We start from the raw sequence: 24018 nt of genomic DNA, 5'->3' as shown, positions 1-24018 counted from the left end.
CAGTTTTCCAAAAGAGAAAAGCTATGTCCTCTTTTCCATTTTTCATATTTTCATAACATTGTCAGCCTTGATTGAATGTCTCACTCATATTTTCAGGATAAGACAAATTCTTTTGCCTTTTTAAAAAAAAAATTCCATCAATAAATTTGTAAGCTAACGGTGTTGAAAGGCTCATTGATGATTAGAAAACCCTTGTGCAGTTATGTTAGCACATGGATAAAAGTGTGAGTTTTCATGGAAAACATGAAATTGTCTGAGTGAAGCCAAACTTTTGAGCAGCAGTGTAAGTTCAAATTAGAGTCTGACTTACCACAGATTCTACAGCCTTGTAGCTTCCTCACAATATTGCAGCTCACATCACGTCCCAGCTCAGTTAATGCAGGTCTCGATGCCATCAGTGTCTGAGAGAGACACATTTTCAATTACAGTCCAAACCTCTACCTTGGAAATTGACTTTGGCAATTAGAGAGACAGCTACTTTTGTTGGAAAGCTGTAAACAACATGTCAGTCTCACTGCTAGAAAACCTCTTGTCAGCACTTCATCATGCAGCCGTTGGAATAAGAAGAGGAAACCTTTGAGAACTGCCAAGTTCACGCAGCTCTCAAAGACAGCATCCGTTGCTGTAGCCATCCATTTATTAAAGGCTCTGCAGGCTAGCAGAAATATGTGCTCTTGAAAAGACTGAGTAGCCCACAACACTTAAGGTTCATTGTAGTGTGAAGCGGTCTTTGAACTGTAAGAAGTGAGAAGGACGTCGCTTCCGTACAAAGATGGTTTCCAATAGAGGCTGCTAGGCGAAGCACCAAATATATGACATGAAGTGAACGTTATTCCTGAGAAGAATGTGTCCCTTTCTTTGAACACCAGGGCCTTTTCTCTCATCTTCCTAGAGATGCTGATAAATGCAGTCTTGTTGAGAAATCATCAACAAAAAGGTACTTTACACCAACAAGTGTCATACAGAAGCACAGTGGATATCTACGATTCGGTTGCCGGGCAACACAAGCTGTCATTATTGCACTCTTTTTGCAAGATCCTTTGTGTTAGAGGTATTAAAGGTGCAAGAACAGGTCAGTGAATTATGGACCGAATACTCCATTTCCCATGCACTTTGATTCCACTTCAGATCTTAAAGCATGTCAGGAAATCAAGTCGCTGAAGTCAAGCATATTCTTTATTCAGTGTTACGTCACCTATGAACAATTTGTTCTGAGCTTTCAACATTACAAATCTGGATGTTTTCAACACCTCGTATCCTACTTGTGCTTTTACATTTCTGCTACATAGCCAGAGCTCAGGTTTATCTACTGATGCAGAGTCGTGGCTGTGCAGATTATGATGTTGCCAAATGTAGTGTCACAGTATCTGCACAGACTCTACTTACTCTACACCTACAGATAGGGCTGAATAAAAAAACACAAGCTGTGGTCCTCTGTCAGAAAGTTTTTTTTACCGCCTACACTTTAACAAAGTGATGTCCACTTTGACTGTAAAGAATAAAAAGGACTTTCTGCACCCACAATTTTAAGTTTTTTTTTAAACCATGCAAGCAGGAAGACAGGTGCACCAACCCCATCTTCTGACATTTTGTGACACAGTTACATTAATATTTGTATTTGGCCCTAAACACCTCAGAAACAAACTGTCTAACCAGATAGTTACTCTACATGGGATTGCCTTTGCCTCCAATTCTACTGTTAAAAACCTTGGGGATATTTTCAGTCAGGACATGTCCGTCAGCATGCATATAAAGCAAGTTTGTAGGACAGCTTTCTGTCATCTGCATAATATAGCAAAAGTCAAGAACATAGTATCTCAGAGTGATGCTGAGTAACTAGTCCTTGCATTTATAACTTCTAGGCAGGGCTATTGTAGTTCCTTATTATTACCTAATAATTCTCTTAAAAACCTCCAGTTGATACAAAGAGTCCTGACAGGAACCAGTAACAGAGATCATGCTTCTCCCATATTAGCCTCTCTTTAATGGCTCCCTATGAAATCCAGGACAGAATTTAAACCCTGCTTCTAACATACACTAGCGTTCAAAAGTTTGGGGTCACCCAGACAATTTCATGTTTTCCATGAAAACTCACACTTTAATCCATGTGCTAACATAACTGCACAAGGGTTTTCTAACCATCAATGAGCCTTTCAACAGCATTAGCTAACACAATGTAGCATTAGAACACAGGAGTGATGGTTGCTGGAAATGTTCCTCTGTACCCCTATGGAGATATTCCATGAAAAATCATCCGTTTCCAGCTAGAATAATCATTTACCACATTAACAATGTCTACACTGTATTTTTGATTCATTTAATGCTATCTTCATTGAATGAACCCACTTTTCTTTCAAAAATAAGGACATTTCTTAGTGACCCCAAACTTTTGAACTGTCGTGTATTATCTCAGAGTGATGTTGAAAAAATAGTCCATGCACTTATAACTTCTAGGCTGGACTATTGTAATTCCTTATCAGGATGTCTCAGTAATTCTCTTAAATATCTCCAGCTGATACAAAAAATCCTTACAGGTACCAGTAACAGAGATTATATTAGCTTCTCTTCATTCAATCCAGGATAGAATTTAAAATCTTGCTTCTAACATATGAAACTCGTAATGAAAAAGCTCCATTGTATCTTAAAAACCTTATTCTACAATATCAACCAAACAGCACACTTCGCTCTCAGAAATGCTGGTTTACTTGTGGTTCATAGAGTTCTAGAAGCAGAATGGGAGTCAGAGTCTTCAGTTATTAACTCCTCTGCTGTGGAATCACCTCCCAGTTTGGGTTTGAGTGGCGGGCACCCTCTCTACTTTTAAGATTAGGCTTAAAATGAATTTAGATTCCTTGCATCATTGGCCGACAATTTTGTTTCTACATCTAATCAACACAAAACACATCTTTTAAGTCACGGGAAATAATGTGAGTCAAGTCCCACCAAGAGTTGATGCTCTCTACTGATACTATCAAGTGCCAAAAAAGGGAGAGTGAGACCTATCTGGTAACGTTCTCGTATTTCGGTGCCTCTTAAGTGCAAGATGGACGTTCAGGGGAAACGGTTGTCTGCTCTGCCCTTTCTCATCCTCAAGAACACTGTGGCAGAAGCTGCTACTGCTGATGAAGCTGAAGGGTTGCTGAGGCTGGTGTTTTACTTCCAATACCGGAGGGATGGCCAGTGTTGGATAGAGGGGGGAATGGATGGAGGTGATTGGCTGTTCAATATCAGTTGTGGGTGGAGGGCTGGGGGATGACGGCTGATCCGTGTCAATGGTGGACTGTTGGCTGGGTTGTAATGGCAGGTCAAGGATGGATGGCTCACTGGTTCGAGGGCTGTCAAATATAAGGTGACTCCAGGAAGGGACTAGCTCAGCGGGAATGACTGGAGCTCTCCTCTATAACGGAGGAAGTCTGTAGGCGTATTTTTGTAGCAAATCTATTTGTAAATGTGTATGTAGAGTCGTTTCTGTACTTCAGAGTGAGATTTGTAAATGTAAGAAAAAATGTGTAAATGGTGCAAACCGCAATCTTCTAATGTCTTTTTTAAAATTTGTGTATCTGTAATTAGGTTTTCAAATTTGTTAAAAAAAAATCTCCCTCACCAAGGAACATGGCAGAGGTTATGACAATCGCTGTTGGTCTGTCTGTCTGTCTGTCTGTTAGCAACATTACTCAACAATAGATGAACGGATTTGGATGAAATTTTCAGGAAAAGCCAGAAATGACACAAGTACCAAGTAATTAGATTTTGGCAGTGATGTGGCTTCTAGTCTGGATCCACAGATTTGTAAAATATGTATGTATCATTGCGAGATAGTGGCACAGCAACACTAACCATGACAACAACTGAACACTATGTCAGCTGCCTGCTGATGATCACATGATTGCGATCCTACTACAAATCCACCGAACTTTGCACTTTTCAATTACTTGTATAATAATACAGACTCCAGATGAATATATGTTTTCATACACCCAGAAGCACCAACAGCCTCAGTGATGGTGCTCCAAGCTGAGGTCCTCTTTGCAGATATTATGGTAAGATGCCAGCAAAGCATCATAAAGAATAAGATTAGCTGATAGCATTATCAGCTTTTCTTCCACGGCAGATCTCTACAGTTTCTACAGTTTCATTTAGCAGACACTTTTATCCAAAGCGACATACATCTGTGAGTGGATACAATGCAAGCAAGGATCTAGTCAAGAGAAAACAACCTGGATAAGTGCCATAAGATCTCACCTTCTTCACAAACATAACTGATTGGGTAAGTGTTTCCTAAATTTTCTTATTTATTACGGAAACATTTGGGGCAAGAAACAAGCTCTACAGTTTCTGAACCTCTTCATTTTACATTAGCGAAAGTTAAAAAGCTTTTCAAAAGTTTTGCGAGACTTCAAATCATGTGCCATATTTGCATAAAGTAGCTGAGACCTTAACTTCGTGCAAAATGTCCAGTGACATGACACTCTTGAAATGTGATGCAACACTACCAGAATGCATTGCATTGCATTTTCACGTAGACAATGTCAAAAGAAATGTCCCAGATTTTTGAATATGTACGGTTAGGTTTGCCAGATTTATCTCCAACTCCCAACCTCTCCATGTGGTGGCGCTGTCCTTGTATGCAACAGTCACTTAGGATCAGCATTTTGTGCTGAAGGAAGAATACAGTTCGATGTTTTTTTTAATGTTTTTTTCTCATTTGCTAGCAAACAAGGCAATGATTATGGTTAGAGTCAGTAAAGCAATAATTTGCCAGTTGTACCTGCTTCTTGACATTTAAAACCCCAAACAAACTGCTCTACCAACTCGCGATCTGGTGGAGAAAACATTGTGTTAGCAGGTTGAATCAGCGTTGAATAATGCAGTGATTTAAAGTTTGTATTGATGCAAATGAAATGATGATTCTTTACAATTGCCAACTCGAATAATAGATTCATATCACATAAGCTTTTCTCAAATTGCTGTGAGACTTGGCTGCATGGACCCACAGGAGGAGAAGAGATTGCATTTAATGTGTAGAAAAGAAAAATAATGAGCTTTGAGGGGAAAAAATACAGGCAGAGACCTTTGTGGCAGTAACTATCATAAATCTAGTCTAAAAGATGCTCATTATTAGAGACATCCTCAAAGGCTTAGCAGATTGACATGGGCTTGTTTTCTTACTTTGAATGCAGGAACTCAGCAGTGGACGTTGCTGCAATTTATAAAATAAAATCTGAAATTATAATGTCTGTAATAATCATGTTTGTTTTAGTAATAATTGGTGTGAAATAAACTTGTCAGACCGCAATAAGAAAAATCGTCACCCGACTGTTATTTTTATTGTGAGCAGCTACATGTGGTGACGGCAGAAAGATCGATAAAGTCACTGTGGCAACATCATCAGACAGGAGAAAATTGTTATTTAACTTCTTATACAGGCTGTTTTTAGATAAGCAGGACATCAGGTTAGGCCATATGTGCCAGTTCATTTCCAAATAGCACCTGCTTTCTGGTGTGGATGGCAAAATGCTTTTGAAATGGCAAAGACTCCTGGAGAATAACTGCAAACACATTTGATTTGGCCATCCCTATTCATTGTGTATATGCCTATGGAAGACATAGTAAGCAATATCTGCTGCGGCCTTTGTGGACTGTGATATAATATCCACACTGTTCATGTACCTGTTCTGATGTGCAGCACAATGACTGTTGAACAGAATGTTTAAAAAGCAGTGATATGAATGCCTGGCCTTTGCAGCGACTCAACTTGGGAAAATAAAGCACCCACTGTTCAAATCAAATGAGAAAGAACTATGGATTTTTCAGCATATTTTTGGTTTAGTTTGACAGACAGAATATAAGGCACCTCACATTTTAGTGCATTTATTTTTTTTAAACAGTGTTGTTGTAGAAAGAGCCTAATCACAGGCTCATGCGATCTGGATTGTGCAAATGCATTCGCATGCATACAAAAGCCCCTTTCCAAGTATTGTCTCTGCCACCAAGATGACTGCGTTACACAACAGATAATGAGCTGTTGGGCTGCTGTGGGTTGAAGTCTCCACAGGGAAATGGGTAACCACAAAGTCAATGTGATAGGGAGAGAGGGAGGACTTCAGTCGCAGCTTTCGTATCAAAGCCACACCACTTTTAACAGTATCCTTGGGCGAGAGCTTTTTATACAAGGTGCAAAATCCTCATACGTGCTCATGTAGACTCACACTCAGATTTCTACAAACATGAGTGTTTTTCAGCAAAGCTTTTGCTATTTGTGTCTATAGCAACATCCTCTTTGTTTAAGAAGGGAATCAAAAAGATTCATTGTTGTTCAGTGTTTGTATCTGCGGGGAAGGATGAGGTGGGAGTTACACGCTGGAGCCCAATTCACTTGAATGAATCCCCAGGTTCAGCTCTCAGACATGCATTGATTGGTCTGTCATTGTCTCTGACATCTGTTTGTCACAAGTGCTCAGGCGAGTGCAATAAAAGCAAAGTGCAGCTTGTCAGGCGTGTGTGCGGTTGAGGTGTTACGCATGTTGTGGGGACCTAATGATGTATAAACAGCCGCATTGTGGGGGCCTGTCGTCCTTATGGGGACCAAAAGGGAGGTCCCCATCCATCCATCATCTATACACTACCATTCCATATAGTATGTCAGAATAAGATTAAGTATGTCCCAATACACGGTGCATCAACTGCAATGTGTCAACAATACTCGAATGTCCTACTTCATCCGGTCAGATCTTTTTTGCAGCATTCCAAACAGCATGCTTTACCGTCATTCTGACCCACAGTCCACTACATCACAGTGTCTCATGCAAGTACAAACAGTCTTAGCTTGTTTTGCACTACGGACTATGAAGGTTAAAATTTGAGATTATTTTTTATGATAAAGTAGTATCTCCCAATTGTATGCATACTGTTGAAACAGTGTGTACTCTGTGAGGGCAGGTGTTGTATAAACACAAAAAAAAGGTTGGCGTCTATCCCAGCTGACTTAGGATGAAGGTAGGGGACGTCCTGGACAGGTCACCAGTCTATCACAAGATTGCATATACAGATAAACAATCACACTTGCCTTCACACCTAATTTAGAGTCACCAATTAACCTCAGCATGTTTTTGAGCTGTGGGAGGAAGCCAGAGTACACGAACCAGGGATCTTCTAGCTGCAAGACGACAGCGCTAACCATTAAGTCACTTGCAGCTGGAGGTCCCCATAATGTAGATAATTACATTTTAAAGTGATGTGTAAATGTTATGGTTAGACGTGTAGCAGCTATGTTTAGGGCAAGTTTCTGGGATATACCAAAGATTCAAGTCAATGTGATTAGGGCTGCAGCTAACGAAGCCTCGAGTAATCGTCTCAGCACGATACGTCATCAAAAGCGGAAGTGAGCGTGCAATGCAACAGAAATCACCGTCCGACCAGAGCGCGGAACACGGACAGACATCGGCGCTGCATCATGTATATATTATGTATGCACGATGCAGCGCGGACGTCCACAATCTATCGTAAGCGTGGATGTCAACGTTTACTATACAGCTGTATCTAAACGCGGACGTCCGCGCTGCATCGTGCATAAATAATATATGCACGATGCAGCGCGGATGTCCGTCCGTGTTCCGCGCTCCGGTCGGATGGTGATTTCTGTTGCATTGCGCGCTCATTTCCGCTTTTGATGACGTATCGTGCTGAGACGATTACTCGAGGCTTCAGTAGCTGCAGCCCTAAATGTGATTTCCTCCAACTGTGTGTGGTATACCTACCCACAAACAAATAAGACGAGAGTGAGAGTGACAGCCGGCGGGGGAGTAGCCTCAGAAAAAAAAACGAGCCAAATAATTATTAAAGCCATCACTTTCTCAAAGACACCTACTTAATTAACGAATCAATCTAACTGCAACAGTGAAACCCAAACCACTAGAGAAAGATGTCATTCTGTCAGCTTTATTAATAGGCCCCATAGTTTCCCCACACAAAACAGTATTATTTAAAAAGCTCACCTAATGTGTTTATCAGTGCTGCTGCTGCTGCTGTGTGCATGAGCATGCACAAACATATGCTTACACTCTGACAACCTCCCCGTCAAACAAACATCCCCAGAGGAAAGGTTTCTTATTTTCTGTGTGACAGGATGTGGCGCCGATCCCATTATAATGTTGGATCATGCAGAGGAAGAAAAAGCAGAATAGAGCAGAGTCATTGTTAAAAATAGAAAACGCCTTTAAGGTCTAGTATCGCAAAAACAAATAAAAGTATAGATGTTATGTTATTGTGAAATGTGTCTTTTTTGAGGGGAGAAATGTTTTAAATATAATGTGACATATAGAAAAGTTGATATTAGGATTAATCACTAATTAAACCCCTGAAAACTCATCTCCTTGTATCAAAATTACATATTTAGAAGTTGAAAATAATCCCGCACTGTATTAAAATGGTTTGGATGCAACTTCAACCCATCCACCACTTTAACTCGAGCACACCTGCTCACCTACAACTCAGTAAAACTACTCAATGGTCCACATTGGCAAGTTGTAATATCGGAGTAATTCAAACATACATGCCAAAAAGTGATTCTGAAGAAGAACAGTTATAATGTAAGTTGACACAATTAGTTCTTTAGGTTTATGTTTCAAATCTCTGACATTTGAATTTGTTTTTTTTAGACTGTCAGTGTCAGTGATAATCTGCAGTTTCAAGGTGGAAACAAACGGCTAGGCTTATTTCACTGATGATACATCTTTTAGTATATTAATAAAACATTAATCGAGGTAAAAACTTGTTTTTCTCTGGAAGGGGTCTTTAATATATTTGTTTGGTGCATCTACTTCTGAACAAGCAGTACTCTTACTTAAGTCACAGTGGATCAGGATTCAGTCAAATACCTGCAACCTGCACTTCATTAAGCTCTGATTTCTCTACTGTGTGGGTGATAAGCAAGTTTCAGTTACTCTGAATATTCTTCTTTAATCGACATCAACAGGACAGTATACACTTCATCCTAACCTTCATTCTCTGCAGCACAATTTATTCAAAGCCTGTTACACTCAGATCTGTCGCACTGTAAAGAATGGCAGGTAGGAACCAAATTTACTCTTAGCCGCAGGGGTAATTTGTAGACATTAAGATTAGCTACTTAAATGTTTCACACATAGATATGCATATAAAGTGATAACATACTGCAGCTGATAGTGAAATAAACAATGATAGTAAAAGCTCAATCACAGAGTCCTTAAGGAATAAAGCATGATTTAATTTCTGCAGATTTTAATTGCTAATTTATTTTATGTGAACGTAGCCCAAAAACAATGCGCAGTGACTACGTTTGCACAGCCCAGTCACATGTGAATCACACAAGAAAACATGAAGACTAAGAGGTGAATAAAATAAAAATGTCAACAGACATTAGGCATTTCTGTGGTCGTTACAGAGATATGGACACACCGCTTTTTTACTTTTGCTTTTGCACTGAAGTTGCGACGCTTGCAAATCTTCTCAACTCTTAAATTAAGCCCTTCTTTTCTTTTGTTAACATTTATTCAGCAATTTCCTGGTAACATCAATGTATACCTAAAGGTAAATCAAGGAAAATGGTGCTTATCAATGAAAACAAAGTCCTAGGCCTGAAGTCTATACATACAAACCAAAGTCTGTTAATGTGTTTGGTGCAGGTCTAGTACTGTATGCAGTGGAATCTTATATAGAAATGTTTTTTTTCCCCATTGTAATTGCATAGCTGACCATCGATATCTATATAGAGATCCTATATATGCACAGGTATGTAATCAGGTAAGCATACTATCGAGATCAAAAACGATATATAAGACAAAGCAAAAAACAAACTGAACACTGCTGAATGAGCAGAGCTGAACAACCGTGTCAGCAGTTCCTTCAAGTTAAAGGAAATCTCGGCTTGTTGTTGTTGTTGGGATGTGTGAGTGTGGAGATTTTTTTTAATCAGTTTAATACACACAAGTTTCAATTGGGAATTGCTTGCAGACTTAGAGCTGACGTATCGATCTGGAACACTGAAACTCTGTTTTTTTTCCCCGAAGAGGAATTGTGTATCCGGTAAAACCTCCTCAAGCTCCCAATCTATTTTGGTGCTGCTTCTGAGACAAGCAATGACAAACAAGGACTCGTGTTTATCACCAGTTGTGGTCTGCAGGCATGTTTACATGAAACACAGCCTTAGCAACACGTCTAATGACTAAGAAAATGACAATCACAAGACGATCTATGCAAGCCATACAGTAGTTTATGGCCCTTCTGTACTCTAATAAACACTCTTCTCTTTTAGCAGATGAAATTTAAAGTTTCTGATTCGTTACACTTGAGAATCCCCACAAGAGCAACATCTATATATACCTTTATACACGTTTTCCTATACTGAATTACGCTCTTATGGTTACATCTCATTGCATTCTGCACGGACCATCAACCTGGCGCTTATCTCCTCTCACCAGACCACCTAGTAAAAATTGTGTGCACGTCTGTTTGTGCAGGCTCAGTCAGCAATGCCCGCATCAGCCGCAACATTAATCTTAATTAACCCCCCACTGCCGAGGAGCACCGGTGAGACGGATCATCGTGGGATGGGTGACATTGACATCTCAGTGGGTGAATAAGAACACAGCAACAGAAACCGAGCCTGAAGTGTGATGTAACAAAAGGAGTGGAGAGAAAATGTCAAGAAATCTTTCATAAGGTGAGATTACAGACGCATCTGCAGCATCAGTGCAGTTTGCAGCTCTGGTTGTAGGTCGGCAGGGTTTAGAGCAGAATAATTTTCTATTTTTTGCGACGTGACTAAAGCCACGGATATTCTTGGAGTCAGAGTCCCCAGCTGTGTTCTGAAGGTTTTTCTCAGAGACTTAAGAGATTGCTCACTGAATCAAACTGCATCCGTTAGAAACATAATACATAAATGTAGCAAGTTGGGCAAGTGAAAAGTCGAGCGGCCTTCTTTGTTTAGTTCTTCACTCCTCTTCACAGCTGTTAGTGTCGAAAAAAATTTGACTGATGTGTTCCTGTTTTATTCTCGTCACATGCTGTCCTTTCATCAGAGCTTTTATGTTTTTTTTAGACACTCTCAGGGTATGAATGGGGGTTTTTACGAACCATTTTCTCAGTATGCTACAAACAAAAGGCATATTTTGGGAAAACACCTCCACAACACCAGTTTTGCCGCCTCCTCATAGACACGTCTTTCCTGAGTGCAACAAACATAGTGTCACTTATATTTGCCATTAGTGGTGGTACAAAGTTACTATGCGCATAACCGGAATACACCTGTGGTATCTGATCTGTTACATGTATTACCTAATAAGTTAGTAGTATAGAATCTGTTTTGTTTATTCTAGTATTTGATATGAGTTGCTTGTTATATGTAGTGTCTGCTCTGGTGTCTCTGACCACAGATGGAACCTGCATTATATTCAACCCATGCCATGGGAAAGTGTTCTCCTGTTTACAGAGCCCTGTTGGAGGTGTTTTTATGAGGGTTCTTATGTCCAAAACACTGATTTAGGGATTCTTCAGCTGTTGTAGACAAGGGGGAGTTGTTTGGGGATGCTCTCTGCTTTCCCCTATATGGTAGGCAATAAAGAACCATTTGTTTTAACCCCTCCGATATGTTGAAAACCTATAAAAGTGATCACTGGTCATTGTCCAGCAAGGAGGATTCAATTGGCCGGCTCCTTCCAGGCAGGTTCTGTCTGTACTGATGCTGTTCTTTCTTTTAATAAAATACTTTTAGAGAAAGTCAGTGTCACGGACATTTTCTCTTTCACCTGCACATCATGGACACCAGAGAGAGAAACAACAACACACCAATCAGCCACAACATTATAACCACTGATAGGTGAAGTGAATAACATTGATCATTTGGTACTAATAACAGGTTAGATTTATATAGCGATTTTCTAGCACATACACCAGTGTGAGAGCAGCACTGGAGGCAAGGCAGGTAAAGTGTCTTGCCCAAGGACACAACAGCACATGACTAGGTCAGAGCAGGAATTGAACCGCCAACCCTTTGATCATTGGACGACCCGCCCCACCACCTGAGCCACAGCCGCCGAAAACCTTAGATTTTGACATCCGTGTTGATGAGACTTGGACACCCAAATAAACGTTCCAGAACAAGCACACGCCTTCCTGTAAATGGAAATCCCAAATGTCACTGCAGGAAAATGCGCCCCACCACATCGCAAAAACATTAAACAATCAGGAACATCTTGAGGAACATGACAGTCGCCCAAGATGTTGATTTGGCCTCCAAACTTCCTCGACCCCATTCTACCAACGTCCTGGTTCAGACCCCACTGGACACCCTGAGAAGTCCTCTGGTCCAGGTGCAATGGTTCAGAGCTTTTTTGACCCCATAAGGGAGATCAACGCAATATTAGGCAGGTGGTTATAATGTTGTGCATGATCGGGATATGTCTGTGTGAATTCTCAGTCACACAGATTATATTTATCCTAAGAGAGTCATTAGAAGGTAGCTGGACTTTTCCTTTTGGTTCTTGAAGATCTCTCATCCAAGAGGATACTTTGGTTCTAACTGACTGATGAGTCGTCCCAGATATATATTATCACCTCCAAATCACCTGGTCAGTGGCCCATTATCAACCAAACACTCACATGTCTGGAGGTGTGATGGTTGTGCAACTGCCTGGTGAAGGAAGACTCAAGGAGTTAATGGTGAATCTTTCTGAGGAATCACCCGAAATGTCTACTATTGTTTAATTTAACTAAGTGCTAATGGTTATAAGGCATAACACCAAATATATAGTAAGGAGTATAATAATGAATGCAATTGTGGGATGTTTTTGTATGTAGCAAGTGCTTCAAATTTCAAGTATTTCTTTTGCTGTTAATATTTTTGTTCTGAAGTAGGAATTAAATGGAGGACTGTAAAAACACTACTAATCATTAGGCACTTCACAAGTCCCTTTTTCATTCGTTGCTTCTCTCAACTGCATGAGAAAAAAATGAAATCACCCATAAAGTAATCTATTTTTTTTCATTCCCCAAATTTTTCTTTCATGCTGGTTGTATTCAGATGTTTCCTGCTTTGTTCTAAACCTTCACAAAAGTTCAGTCAGGGCGAATGTCTTATTCTCTCCTTCTCTCTGGACTTAACTCATCACATTCATTTTCTCACATTAACTGACAGAGGGCGATCCTCCCTCAGTCGGATTCTGCCACAACCTCCATTTCTCAGTCAGTCATTGCCTAAACTGTTCCTTTCTTCTTCTCCTGTCAGCTGTCATTTCAGTGGCAGATCGATACCGCCCTCCTCCATTGTGTTCATGGGTCTGAAGTCATGAGATGACCTGCTCCACATCACATCTATCCAGGTCTCCACCCCTGAACCACCACCATCAGTTTACAGACTCTATCGGTGAAATTAGTCCAAAGCTCTGGGCATGAACAAAGACCAATCACAAGCTCTTCATTATTGTGAACACCATGTCAAACACATTTCAACTAATCTTGAAGTCCATATCACCCGTCTCACAATAAGGTCAAGTTCTGCTCGAGTTTTACCTCTTTTATCAGTAATACTGGAGTCTTGTGAGCTGAAAAAAAAAGTTGAATCTTGCAGAAAATTGTCCTTAAATCTTTGTCTTTCCAAAATATGCCCAAGAAATAAGTTTTTGCCAACGCATCTACAGCCTTAGACATCAGTTCAGACTTCATCATCCTAACAAAGGCACGCTTTCTAAACCTACACTAGTATTGATTCAACCTCGTCTACTATAAATAAGACAGGTCCAGACAGATCTAGCTGATTTCAGACATTCAGTGAAATTCCCCCTGCTTTTGCATCTATGATAGCGGCTACATTTCATAAAAGCATTAAATCTTAATCGGTTTCAGGAGTGCAGACCTGACCATGTTTGCCAGCATGTTACATTCAAATTGAGTAATGTTAATTCATCTGAATTGTGTAAAATGCTATTACTCTAAACTGATTATTCATTTCATTCTCATCTTTATGAGTAAAAGGTTCCCCTGACTGGCTGATGAAAACCTATTCAAGACTGCCAAGTAATTATTTTAGTGGCCAGGCTCTTTAGAGGGCTCCAAATTGTCCTCCCCTGCCTTCCTCGCTCGTGTTTAGCTCGAGTAATTGCAAGCATTTGTAGGTGTTTTGTGTGTACATGGACGCGGCACAAGTTCATTTTGCTCAGTGGTTCCTAATGTTTGATTTTTGAAGGGCTCAGTCGACTAAACAGGAGATGACAGATGCCAGTCAACTGTGAAACCAGAAATCTTCCTTTTGAGCTCTGCCATCCATCAAGAAGCAGCGACAGCAACGACCAGACTTGATGAGGAACAGTGCTCAGGACGGAGAAGCTTGAGATCAACAGTAGTTATAGAAAATATGTGAGTCATTACAGAATTGGAGGGCATTTGCGCTTCAAAATTTTTGAAAAATAAATCTTCTCTTTTACAATTTTTGCTACATATTCATCAGTAATAGGTAAACTATCAAAGTCTTGATTGGCTCAGCTTACACATCAGTGGTACCATTTTTATTCCATGTTTTATGTGTTGTTTGCTAACCCTACTCTAATCACAGTAACAGGGTTGCTAATCCATGCTAATGTGATCTTTTTCTCAGCATTAGAAGCTAGATATTTAGCTAGCTGTTACTGCTGACCAAGAGGACAAACTGACTGATGGAAAACAGTCCAAAGAATTAGTCTGATCCTGATAATATGAGGTAGAGTGAGACATTCAATCAAGGCTGACAATGTTATAAAACATAGCTTTATCTACTCATTCTTTAGGAAAATTGTTTGATGTGAGTTCCAGTGTTTCATGTCATTCACTGTTTTCTTCTTCATCTACCAGCTAAAAAGGTTATGCTAACAGGGTTGTTGTGGGACACACGTTCCATCCATAATGATTATTGTTTAAAATATTATGTTGATTAAAAAAATGTTCCCACAATTACAAGAGACATCAATGAGAAAAATAATACCAAAAAGGAGGTTTAAATTTCATTTTTACTGTTTCATTTGTGGCTGCACAGTGGCGTAGTGGTTAGCACTTTCGCCTTGCAGCAAGAAGATCTCTGGTTCAAATCCCGGGGTGGGCCTGGGATCTGTTTGCATGTTCTCCCTGTGGTTTTCTCTGGGTACTCCGGCTTCCTCCCACAGTCCAAAACTATGCTGAGGTTGATTGATTACTCTAAATTGTCTGTAGATGTGAGTGTGATTGTTTGTCTGTATATGTAGCCCTGTGACAGACTGGTGACCTGTCCAGGGTGTCCCCTGCCTTCGCCCGAGTCAGCTGGGATAGACTGCAGCACCCCCCACGACCCTGGATAAAGCAGTGTATAGAGAATGGATGGATGGATGTTTCAATTTGGTCATTGGGGGTTGGGGGACAAGAGAAAAATGGCATTTTAGGGGGAACTCCAGACTTATTTGGTATTTTTAAAAAGATTTTCAAACATTCTTTTATCTTAGTTTTTTTTTTTTTTTTTTTTTTTTTAGTTTTGGTCTCAGGACAAGTACATTTAAACAATACCCGCATGTTTTAGTATTTTGTACATGGATTCTTTGAAATTAGAAGAGTAGGACGTAAGATGTCCTCCACTTCTTGAATAACTTGTGTAATAATTGCTGCCCCTTCACCAGAATAAGAGTCACCTATTTGAAAAACTGGCTGGAAATATTGTAATTAACTGCACTCATGTATTCACCAAAGCCTGAAAAATGATCAAGTATATAAGTTGGTGTCTTAGACAGACTTTCTAACAGCTACGGCCTGTCTCCATGGCAATATTTAAACACTTATTCAGGAGATTCGTATCACTCTGAGCGAGCTTTACACCATGTTTGCCTGTCTGGGTTTTCATCACACCAGCCTCAACAGAAACATTTACTTTTTAGGATTTCTGGTGGCACAGAATCACAATCGGTGTGGATTTTGACACCTTCGTACACGCAGATGAAAACCTCAATCTAAAAGCAATCATTTTTATCTTCAACAAAGGCCCCTGCTGCTGATAATTCAGGATGAGGAAAGTGCAACCTCAGTAGAAAGGATTCAGGTAGATTCAGCACGTTCGGGAGGGGAAATGTGATTCATTTATCGAGTCTTAACGACGTGAGCTTGCAGATAAGAGCACAGCATGCCTATGTATAGATTCATCATATGGAAGTTTGGGCATTTTTATTCGCTGATGTTGTGCAATCGTCTGTTTTCTAAGCTTTTTCTAACACTGTTACTGTCATACTGTGGATGAGGAGTTGTGCAGTATTATTGTTAGGGTTGCATCTTTAAAGTGCGGGGGAATTGGATTGAGAAGAGAAACTACACTGCAACCATCTGTTCCTAAGATAGAGGATTTATTTTACACTTCTTTTTATCACTGTGGAGAAAAAAAAAATCCATTTAAGTGTCAAACCATTACAATGAGTACAGTACACTCAAATTATCCACAGAGAGGAGTTTTTTTTGCATAAAAATCAAGTATAATACAAATAAAGCAAAAAATAAGGTTTCCCAGATACAGCTAAACACACAGATATGAAGTGAAATTCTAATTATCATGAAAACTAGGAAGCTGTTTTATAAGCACCTCTAGTAAAACAGACCATGGGTGAACTTTAGATGACTTATCACCATCCCTATAATTTTGCTGTGCTATTAGGAGAGATCGCTATGCTAATATGACCCATTAATGGAGCAATGTCACCTATAATAAGATTACTGTCATGACTACTGTCACGAAACAAAAGCCATATGTCCCTGCTACACGTGCTGTTCGGCTCAGCAGAAGCAGCGAGCAAATTAGCATAAGAGATGCTACAGTATGAGGTTAAACTGCATGAGGAGACTCTTAATGACAGGAAAGGGTTCAGAATAAAGCTGCTTTCTGTCCAAACATATCTAAAAATATCGCCTTAAATTGCCCAAATGCTTCTCCTGAGCAGGAATGACAAATCATGTGTCTGCTCATTTATTTACGTTTTAATTCACCTTGATTTTCTTTAGAAATTTTAAAAGTGAGAAAAAGAAGAAAGTGAAACTATGGTGAGAACAAAAAAGCTCACAGAGAACATTTCATACTTGTGAATCTGCAGCAGCATTACCAGTGAGAGCGATAAAAACAGATAAATGTTGTTAACTCCAACAACCAAAGTTAAAAAAGCCCTGAAGGAAAGTCAGAAAATGCTACAGAATGCCAAAGTCCCATGGCACAAGCTGCCATGCTGCAGATCTGCTGGAGCTGTAGAAAGCCTTTTTTGAAGTGTCAGCAGGAGAAGCGCCATTAAATGCATACATCCTGCTGTAGCCTCATTGAATGCAGCCTTTCTGCTGTCTGACCTGACCTCTGACCCGACCAAAGACATGAGGCTGGAAGAAAATTCAGTCTCAGTGGACGAACTCAAAGCCTCTCTGTGTCTGGTTTTCTGTTGTTTGCTGCTCCTTGGAGTCATTTCCATTTTTCTCCATCCTGCTCTCAGGTCCACTGCACCAATAACCCACCACCCAGCGAACAGCAGTGCACAGCTAACTGGTTTTGTAGTGAAGGGAAACCTTTAAAAGACTGAACTGACTCTATGGAAAGATGCTTTCAATGCAGTCATTGATCAGCTGACAACAAATACTGACACAAACCTAATTACATTCTCATTGCCAGAAATTTGCAAGCTAAATAAAGTCCCGAGCAAGCAGGTTTGCAGCTGTAACGTCCGCCGCTGCAGTTACAGCGCAACGGTAACCATGGCAACGTAAGAAAATCCTGCACTCGCGTCACCAATCAAAACCCTCTGGAGCTTTGGGTGACATTAAGGTTATTACTGGGACAACTAAATGCCATCTGCTTGACCTCTTCACTGCACAGCAGCAACATGACTGGATGTGGGAGAGATGTGGAAGCAGAGAGTGAAAAATAAAAGACGAGAATTTAGTATTGAGCTAAGCTGTTTAACTTATCACGGCCCGTCGATATTGATAACGTGAGAGTTCCAAAAGATGGAACAGAACTTGGAAGCAAGTCACAACATTTGAAACTGACTGCAGGAATAATTACTCCACCAATGAACGGTGGAGTTATGTGACAATCAGTGTACGTTTGTTTGTCTGCCTGTCTGTTCACAACATTACTCAAAAATGGACTAAAGGGTTCGGATGAAGTTTTCACAAAAGGTCAGAAATGACGCTAGGACCAAATGATTAGCTTTTGGCAGTGATGCAGCTTATAGTCTGGATCCACGATGTTTCAGCTGTCCCAACAACTGAGCAGCCTTGACGGAGTACTGCGCTCTCTGAGTGCTTTTCTAGTTTACTTTCTAGAGCTGCTTTTGCTAACTGTAAAGAGCAGCAAATGTTCTGCTGTCGGCTGTGAGAGTGAACACAAAAGTCTTCATGCACTGCCAGCATCTGAAGAACTAAAGGCCCAGTGGATTGTTTTTATTGCTCCACCAAGAAACACAGCGGAATTATGTGGCGATTGGTGTATGCTTGTCTATCTATCTGTCTAACTATCTGTCTGTTAGCAACATTACTCATAAACAGACCAATGGATCTGGATGAAATTTTCAGGGAAGGTCAGAAATGACACAATGACCAAGTGATTAGATTTTGGAAGCGTCTCATAGTCTGGATCCATGAAATTGTTAAAAATTTCTGTATCATTGTCAGATAGTGGCATGGTATCACTGTAACTATGACAAGTGAACACTACATCAGCTGCCTGATGATCACATGACTGTGATCCTACTACAGATCCACCACTGCAGACTTATCAGGACTTATCCATCAGAAATGAAGCAAGAAACAACTGATTAAATTGTGGGGGTGTTTCTGAGTCCCATCAATTCCCGCCGCCTGCTACATACTCAGGTCACGCAATTCAATCTCTGTATATGCATAAAACATGCCTGTGCTCAGTGCAAGGTCATTTTGTTTGTGGGTACATCTTTATTAAAAGGACACATTCTATGGTGCTGTGAATTCTGCCACAATTTCTTTAAGATTTTTGGAAATGATACAAGTGAGCAGAGCTTGGTGGAGTACTGTGCTCTCTGAGTGCTTTTCTAGTTTACTATTGTTACATAGCTGTAACTAAAATATCAGTGTATTTTAAGCAGGAATAGGTCTGTCTGTCCTTTGAAATGATGGAGGGAACTATTGGTCTGAAGCTATCCAGCACACACATCTTTACTGTCTGCATCCACCGAAGAAGATAAAAGACGAAACCGTGACTTTTTTCAATGTAAGACTCCTATAAGAATAAATCCACCATCCTTCAAGGATGTGAGTGCAGATTGGATGCTTCAATGACACAAAGTCATAGAAGACTAAGAGAAGAGAAGAAAATGGGGGGAAAAAATGTACCGTGGTCGATGATTCATGGTGACATTTTTTTAAAGAGATGGAGTACAGATGTTTATATTTCTTCTATTTTCCTTTTTCTTCCTCTTGCAGAACAGACACTTTTCCTGAGATACCATTAGAGTGAATTGTCATCAGTATTGGGGCTTGGATTTGGATGAAATAATTAGTTTTGGGTCTTCACTGTGTTCCTCTTCTCAGCCAGACAGACAGTGGCAGAGGCAGAACCGAGCGTAAACTGAAAAAAAAAAGACAAGGGAATTATTACAGGCCCCAGATGGTGAAAATCCATTTTTATGCAGTTTTGTAGTTGTGAAAAACTTTGAGGTGTAAAGTAAAAGGTGTGAAGACATGAAGACGTTTACTTCGGCTGTTCCTCGAGCCTCCCCACAACTAGATAGACTCTCAGCTTTGTAAGTCAGTGACAATTTTACTGACCTGCTATGTGCCAGCTGAGGAACCGATAGTCATCTAGTTCAAACTTTTTATTAATCCTGGCCCCTCACTGATTCGTGACCGAACAGCTGCCTCACAGCCCACAGGTTTATTACCCCACCAAGGAGGCAGAGTTTTGTGACGATCAGCGTTTGTTTGTCTGTTAGCAACGTTACTCAAAAATGCTTCTGGATGAAATTTTCAGGGAAAGTCAGAAACAGGACTAAAACCAACGGCGGCACAGGCATGGTGAAATGAACCAACTTTGTGGTATTATGAGACAAAAAAAATGAAAGACAAGAGCCCCCCACTCATGTTAACTGGCTCAGAGATGTAATGATGCATATGGAACTGGAGAAGATTAGATACTCTCTGCAAGGAAGAGGGGAGAAGTTTTGGAAAGTGTGGTCACCTTTTTATAATCTGTACCGAGAAGGCAGCAATTAAATAGAAATATACATTTGTCATGCCAACTTAATTTGTAATTATCATCTCATCCACCCTTTTGTTCCGCTCTTGTTTTTTGTTTTGTTCTTTGTTTTGTTTTATTTTGGTTTAATATAGAAAGAGGTACTTCTTTACTTTTCAATTTCAAGGTCCAGATGTTATTCTTAATATTTGTATTTTGGGCTGGACTGTATTTAATAATGCAAAAAAACCCAATAAAGAGTGTTTAAAAAAAACAAAAAAAACTGAAAGACACATCCTGGGGATATGAGGATTTTATTCATTTGCTGAAAAGGGGAACAATGGCACCGTTTGGCTTCAAAGGCAGCTTTGTAAAGGATTGATCTAATTGCAGCGGTGAAATCCAGTGTGTCAGGGCACCAACGAAAAACAACACAAGTTGCACAAGTCCATCCATTCAATTAGCCGTAGTGGATCATGCAAATGCAATCAATACTGTGGACATCTCTGCACAGACACACCCTTTCTCACTCCCACACCCTCACAAGGACTAAAAGCAGCTGAACAGCAACTGACCATCAAATTACTGAAAGTCCTGCTCAGCTTCACTTGGTTTTCTTTAGTGGTCACACGTTTATGTCAAAGTGAATAACAAGCAACACTAGGGAAATAAACCCTATAGACTCAGTAATTCAAATGTCATTGATGCGGTACAGCCGAGGATGTGGAGCGGCATCCTGAGGTCTGCTTCCACTGACTGATAAGCTGGCTGTCGCCTGGAGGTGAGATGTGTGCTTGTGACTGGGATGTCACCAGTTTGAATTACTGATCCAGCAAGGACAAAGCTCTCCATTTTCTCCCTCAGGCTGAATCCTTGAGGAAAAACAGCACAAACTAATGATTAAACAGGGCATATTAAGCTCCACAAGGTGCTTTTGAATGAAATTAATGTCAAAAACGCCCTGGAGTCTCTTTGTGGATGCTTGTTGTTCAGTCTAACAAGGAGAAATACTGTGCAGATTTGTGGTTTGACTCTTTAGGTGAAACATGCAGCTGGGTGATGTATATCCATGCTGCGCAACTGGAGATACCTTGATGCAGAGAGGCAGCTCTTTTTGCGCAATCCACCTCTCCGCTGGTAGGTTTGACGCACAGTAAACATCGTGTTCACCCATTGTTCTGTGAAATGTTGCAGCAAGAAAAGTCTCTGAAGTGCTGAGCAGCCAGCAGCCTCTCCCTCTCTCTCTCCCTCAGTCTCTCTCTCTCCAAACCAGAGCGCACAGCGTCCACACCATGCGCAGCAGGCAGTGTAGCGCAGCGTATCCAGCGTGTCACACTGATGAAGTGCCTCTTCTGACCCGAACGATTCAAAGCCTCAGCAGAAGTTGCGCACAGGAGGCAATGTGTCCAAACACCTGGATGGGTTTCCTGGAAGCGATTTGCTCCTCTTGGTTCTTTTACGCTCCGTCTTAGCGCGTCTTCTGGTGGGTACGCGATGTCCTGGATGTATTTTCTCCGGAGACTGTGAAGTGGAGGGAAGCACAGCTCGCAGAGACCATGTGGAGAGCGGACACGTCCCTGGGTGGCAGCACCGGAGACACAAAGCGACTCCAGTAGGAGAGCATTATTTGCGCTTTTGTGGAGAAAAAGATCCTTCCATGAGGAAACAAAGAGAGAAGAGATGGTAGAGAAGTAAGTGCCAATGGTGCTGATTGCAGATGACTTGTGTTGACCTGTTAAGTTTGCTTTCTATAAAGTGGAGATAAAAAAATACTGGATATTATAATGTGATGCAGCATTTCCAGTGGTATTTCAGTGAAATTTTGTCATTTAATCTCTTGCGCAAAATTATTCAGGTTTAAAAATGCTTTGATGACAGCTTTTAAGACATTTCCCATGCGTGGACTTTACTTAAATTCAATAAACCCATTTAAATGATAGAAATAACCCAACTGTACGCAGCAGTTATGTAATTCTGCAACTAAAATCGCTCCAAAAAACAACTATTAAAACATAATTTCTATTTAATTCTGTATTATTTCAGCTTCCTCTAGTGAGTGAGCCTCTCCACAAGTTGTTTACTGTACAACGCCGGCTACTAGGACCTCTTGGGGTGGTTATGTAATTGCATCTACTGTAGCTAGCTGTCTGGGAAATGGGATTGTGACAGAAGAGTGTTTAATTTTTAATGAGCTTCCATTCATTTGCTGCATGTATTTGTTCTGTGGGGACAAAAACAACAAAAATCACTACAACCTTGCAGGCAGACGTGTAGCAGACATATGTTCCATTGTTGCTATATCTATATATGCATTTCAACTATGTTTTATAAATACATTTATAAATGTATTTTACGATTATGCACAAACCTAACATTCCCATACTTTTGTTGTGAAGGAGCCTTATTTGGCAGAATCCAGGTAGTAATAAGAGGCAATTATTAGATCCACCTTAGAAGCTACAGAGAACAATAATGTTGTTAATGTTGGAAAATAATTTTAGATGATTGGTGCACATGCAGTTCCACTGGTCCCTTGACGAAGAAATACAAGAAATAATAATAATTCGAGACAAATAGGGACTACCTTATGTTTTTTCCTCTTCATATTGAGTTGCATTTTCTAAGAATTATTCAGTGTTTTCTTTCCAATTTCATATCCAGCATGCAGGCAAAACACTTTATACCTCTGGATCAACTCTCATACCAGAATCCGTATTGTCTATGGGCCACGAGTAACACTATAAAAGTGTTGTTTGCACTACAGTTCAGAAGTTTGGGGTCACCCATTCAATTTCACACTTTTATTCATGTGCTAACATAACTGCACAAGGGTTTTCTAATCATCAATGAGCCTTTCAACACCATTAGCTAACACAATGTAGCATTAGAACACAGGAGTGATGGTTGCTGGAAATGTTCCTCTGTACCCCTATGGAGATATTCCATTAAAAATCAGCCATTTCCAGCTAGAATAGTCATTTACCACATTAACTATGTCTACACTGGATTTCTGAGTCATTTAGTGTCATCTTCATTGAAAATAATTGTTTTCTTTCAAAAAATATGGACATTTCTTAGCAACCCCAAACGTTTGAACGGTAATGTATGTAAAAGAATTTTACCCTTTCAATTCAAAATTCCACAAACACGACTCACTCCACCCTGACTGTACAACCCCTGGCTTTAACCCTGCTCCAAACAGGCCGAACTGCTGCTGTCCACGCCCCTTTCAGGAAGGAGACTCTCTCTGCCTTTGTGATCGACAGCACAGAGCAAAATCCTCCCGGCAGCTGACATAGACGAATGAATGTGTGAAACGAGGACTTTCTGCTGCGTCTAACTTTCATTCTGACCAATCATTTCACGTGGAAATAGTGACAGAATTACAACACAGTGTTTAACTGGTTCCTTCATACCGTCGCTCATGGAGAATCCAAGGGCAATTTTGGAATGTTGGATTCTATGTCTAAAATTCGTAAGGTCTGCACCTCACAATGCTAAGTGTTGTGAGATGACATAGTGTATGTTGTGAATTGCTGTTATATGAATAAAATTGAATTGAACCATAAAATCAGTGGTTTAATGATGTAAAGAATCAGCTGGGACATGGCTCCATCATGGCTGCTGGTTAACATGCTGACTTAATGGGCTGCTTTTCAGTCAATTCTTTCATCAGTGTCAGAAGAAAATGTCTTTACATTTACAGTTTCTACAGTTTAATTTAGCAGACACTTTTATCCTATGCCACGTACATCTGACAGTAGATACAACACAAGCAAGGATCTAGTCAGGAGAAAACAGCCTGGATAAGAGCC

General features: G+C 40.3%; 1 protein-coding gene and 1 long non-coding RNA gene across 2 annotated transcripts in view; both read left to right on the top strand.

Annotated features, from left to right (window-relative positions):
- Positions 1-14493: 14493 nt before the first annotated feature.
- Positions 14494-24018, top strand: part of LOC127537766 (uncharacterized) — a 54657-nt gene continuing 45132 nt past the window's right edge. The window contains exon 1 of the long non-coding RNA XR_007947588.1: positions 14494-14728. This is a non-coding gene — a long non-coding RNA (uncharacterized LOC127537766). The remainder of the gene's footprint in view (positions 14729-24018) is intronic.
- LOC110951772 (potassium channel subfamily K member 2) overlaps positions 21052-24018 on the top strand; it is a 48099-nt gene continuing 45132 nt past the window's right edge. The window contains exon 1 of the mRNA XM_022195000.2: positions 21052-21894. Coding sequence (XP_022050692.1) covers position 21894 — 1 coding nt within the window. The 5' untranslated portion in view covers positions 21052-21893. The remainder of the gene's footprint in view (positions 21895-24018) is intronic.

This window comes from Acanthochromis polyacanthus, chromosome 16, assembly GCF_021347895.1.
Source record: "Acanthochromis polyacanthus isolate Apoly-LR-REF ecotype Palm Island chromosome 16, KAUST_Apoly_ChrSc, whole genome shotgun sequence".
In the NCBI taxonomy this organism is placed as follows: Eukaryota; Metazoa; Chordata; class Actinopteri; family Pomacentridae; genus Acanthochromis; species Acanthochromis polyacanthus.
The sequence above is the reverse complement of the archived record's forward strand: the minus strand, read 5'-3'. Positions and strand labels throughout refer to the sequence as shown.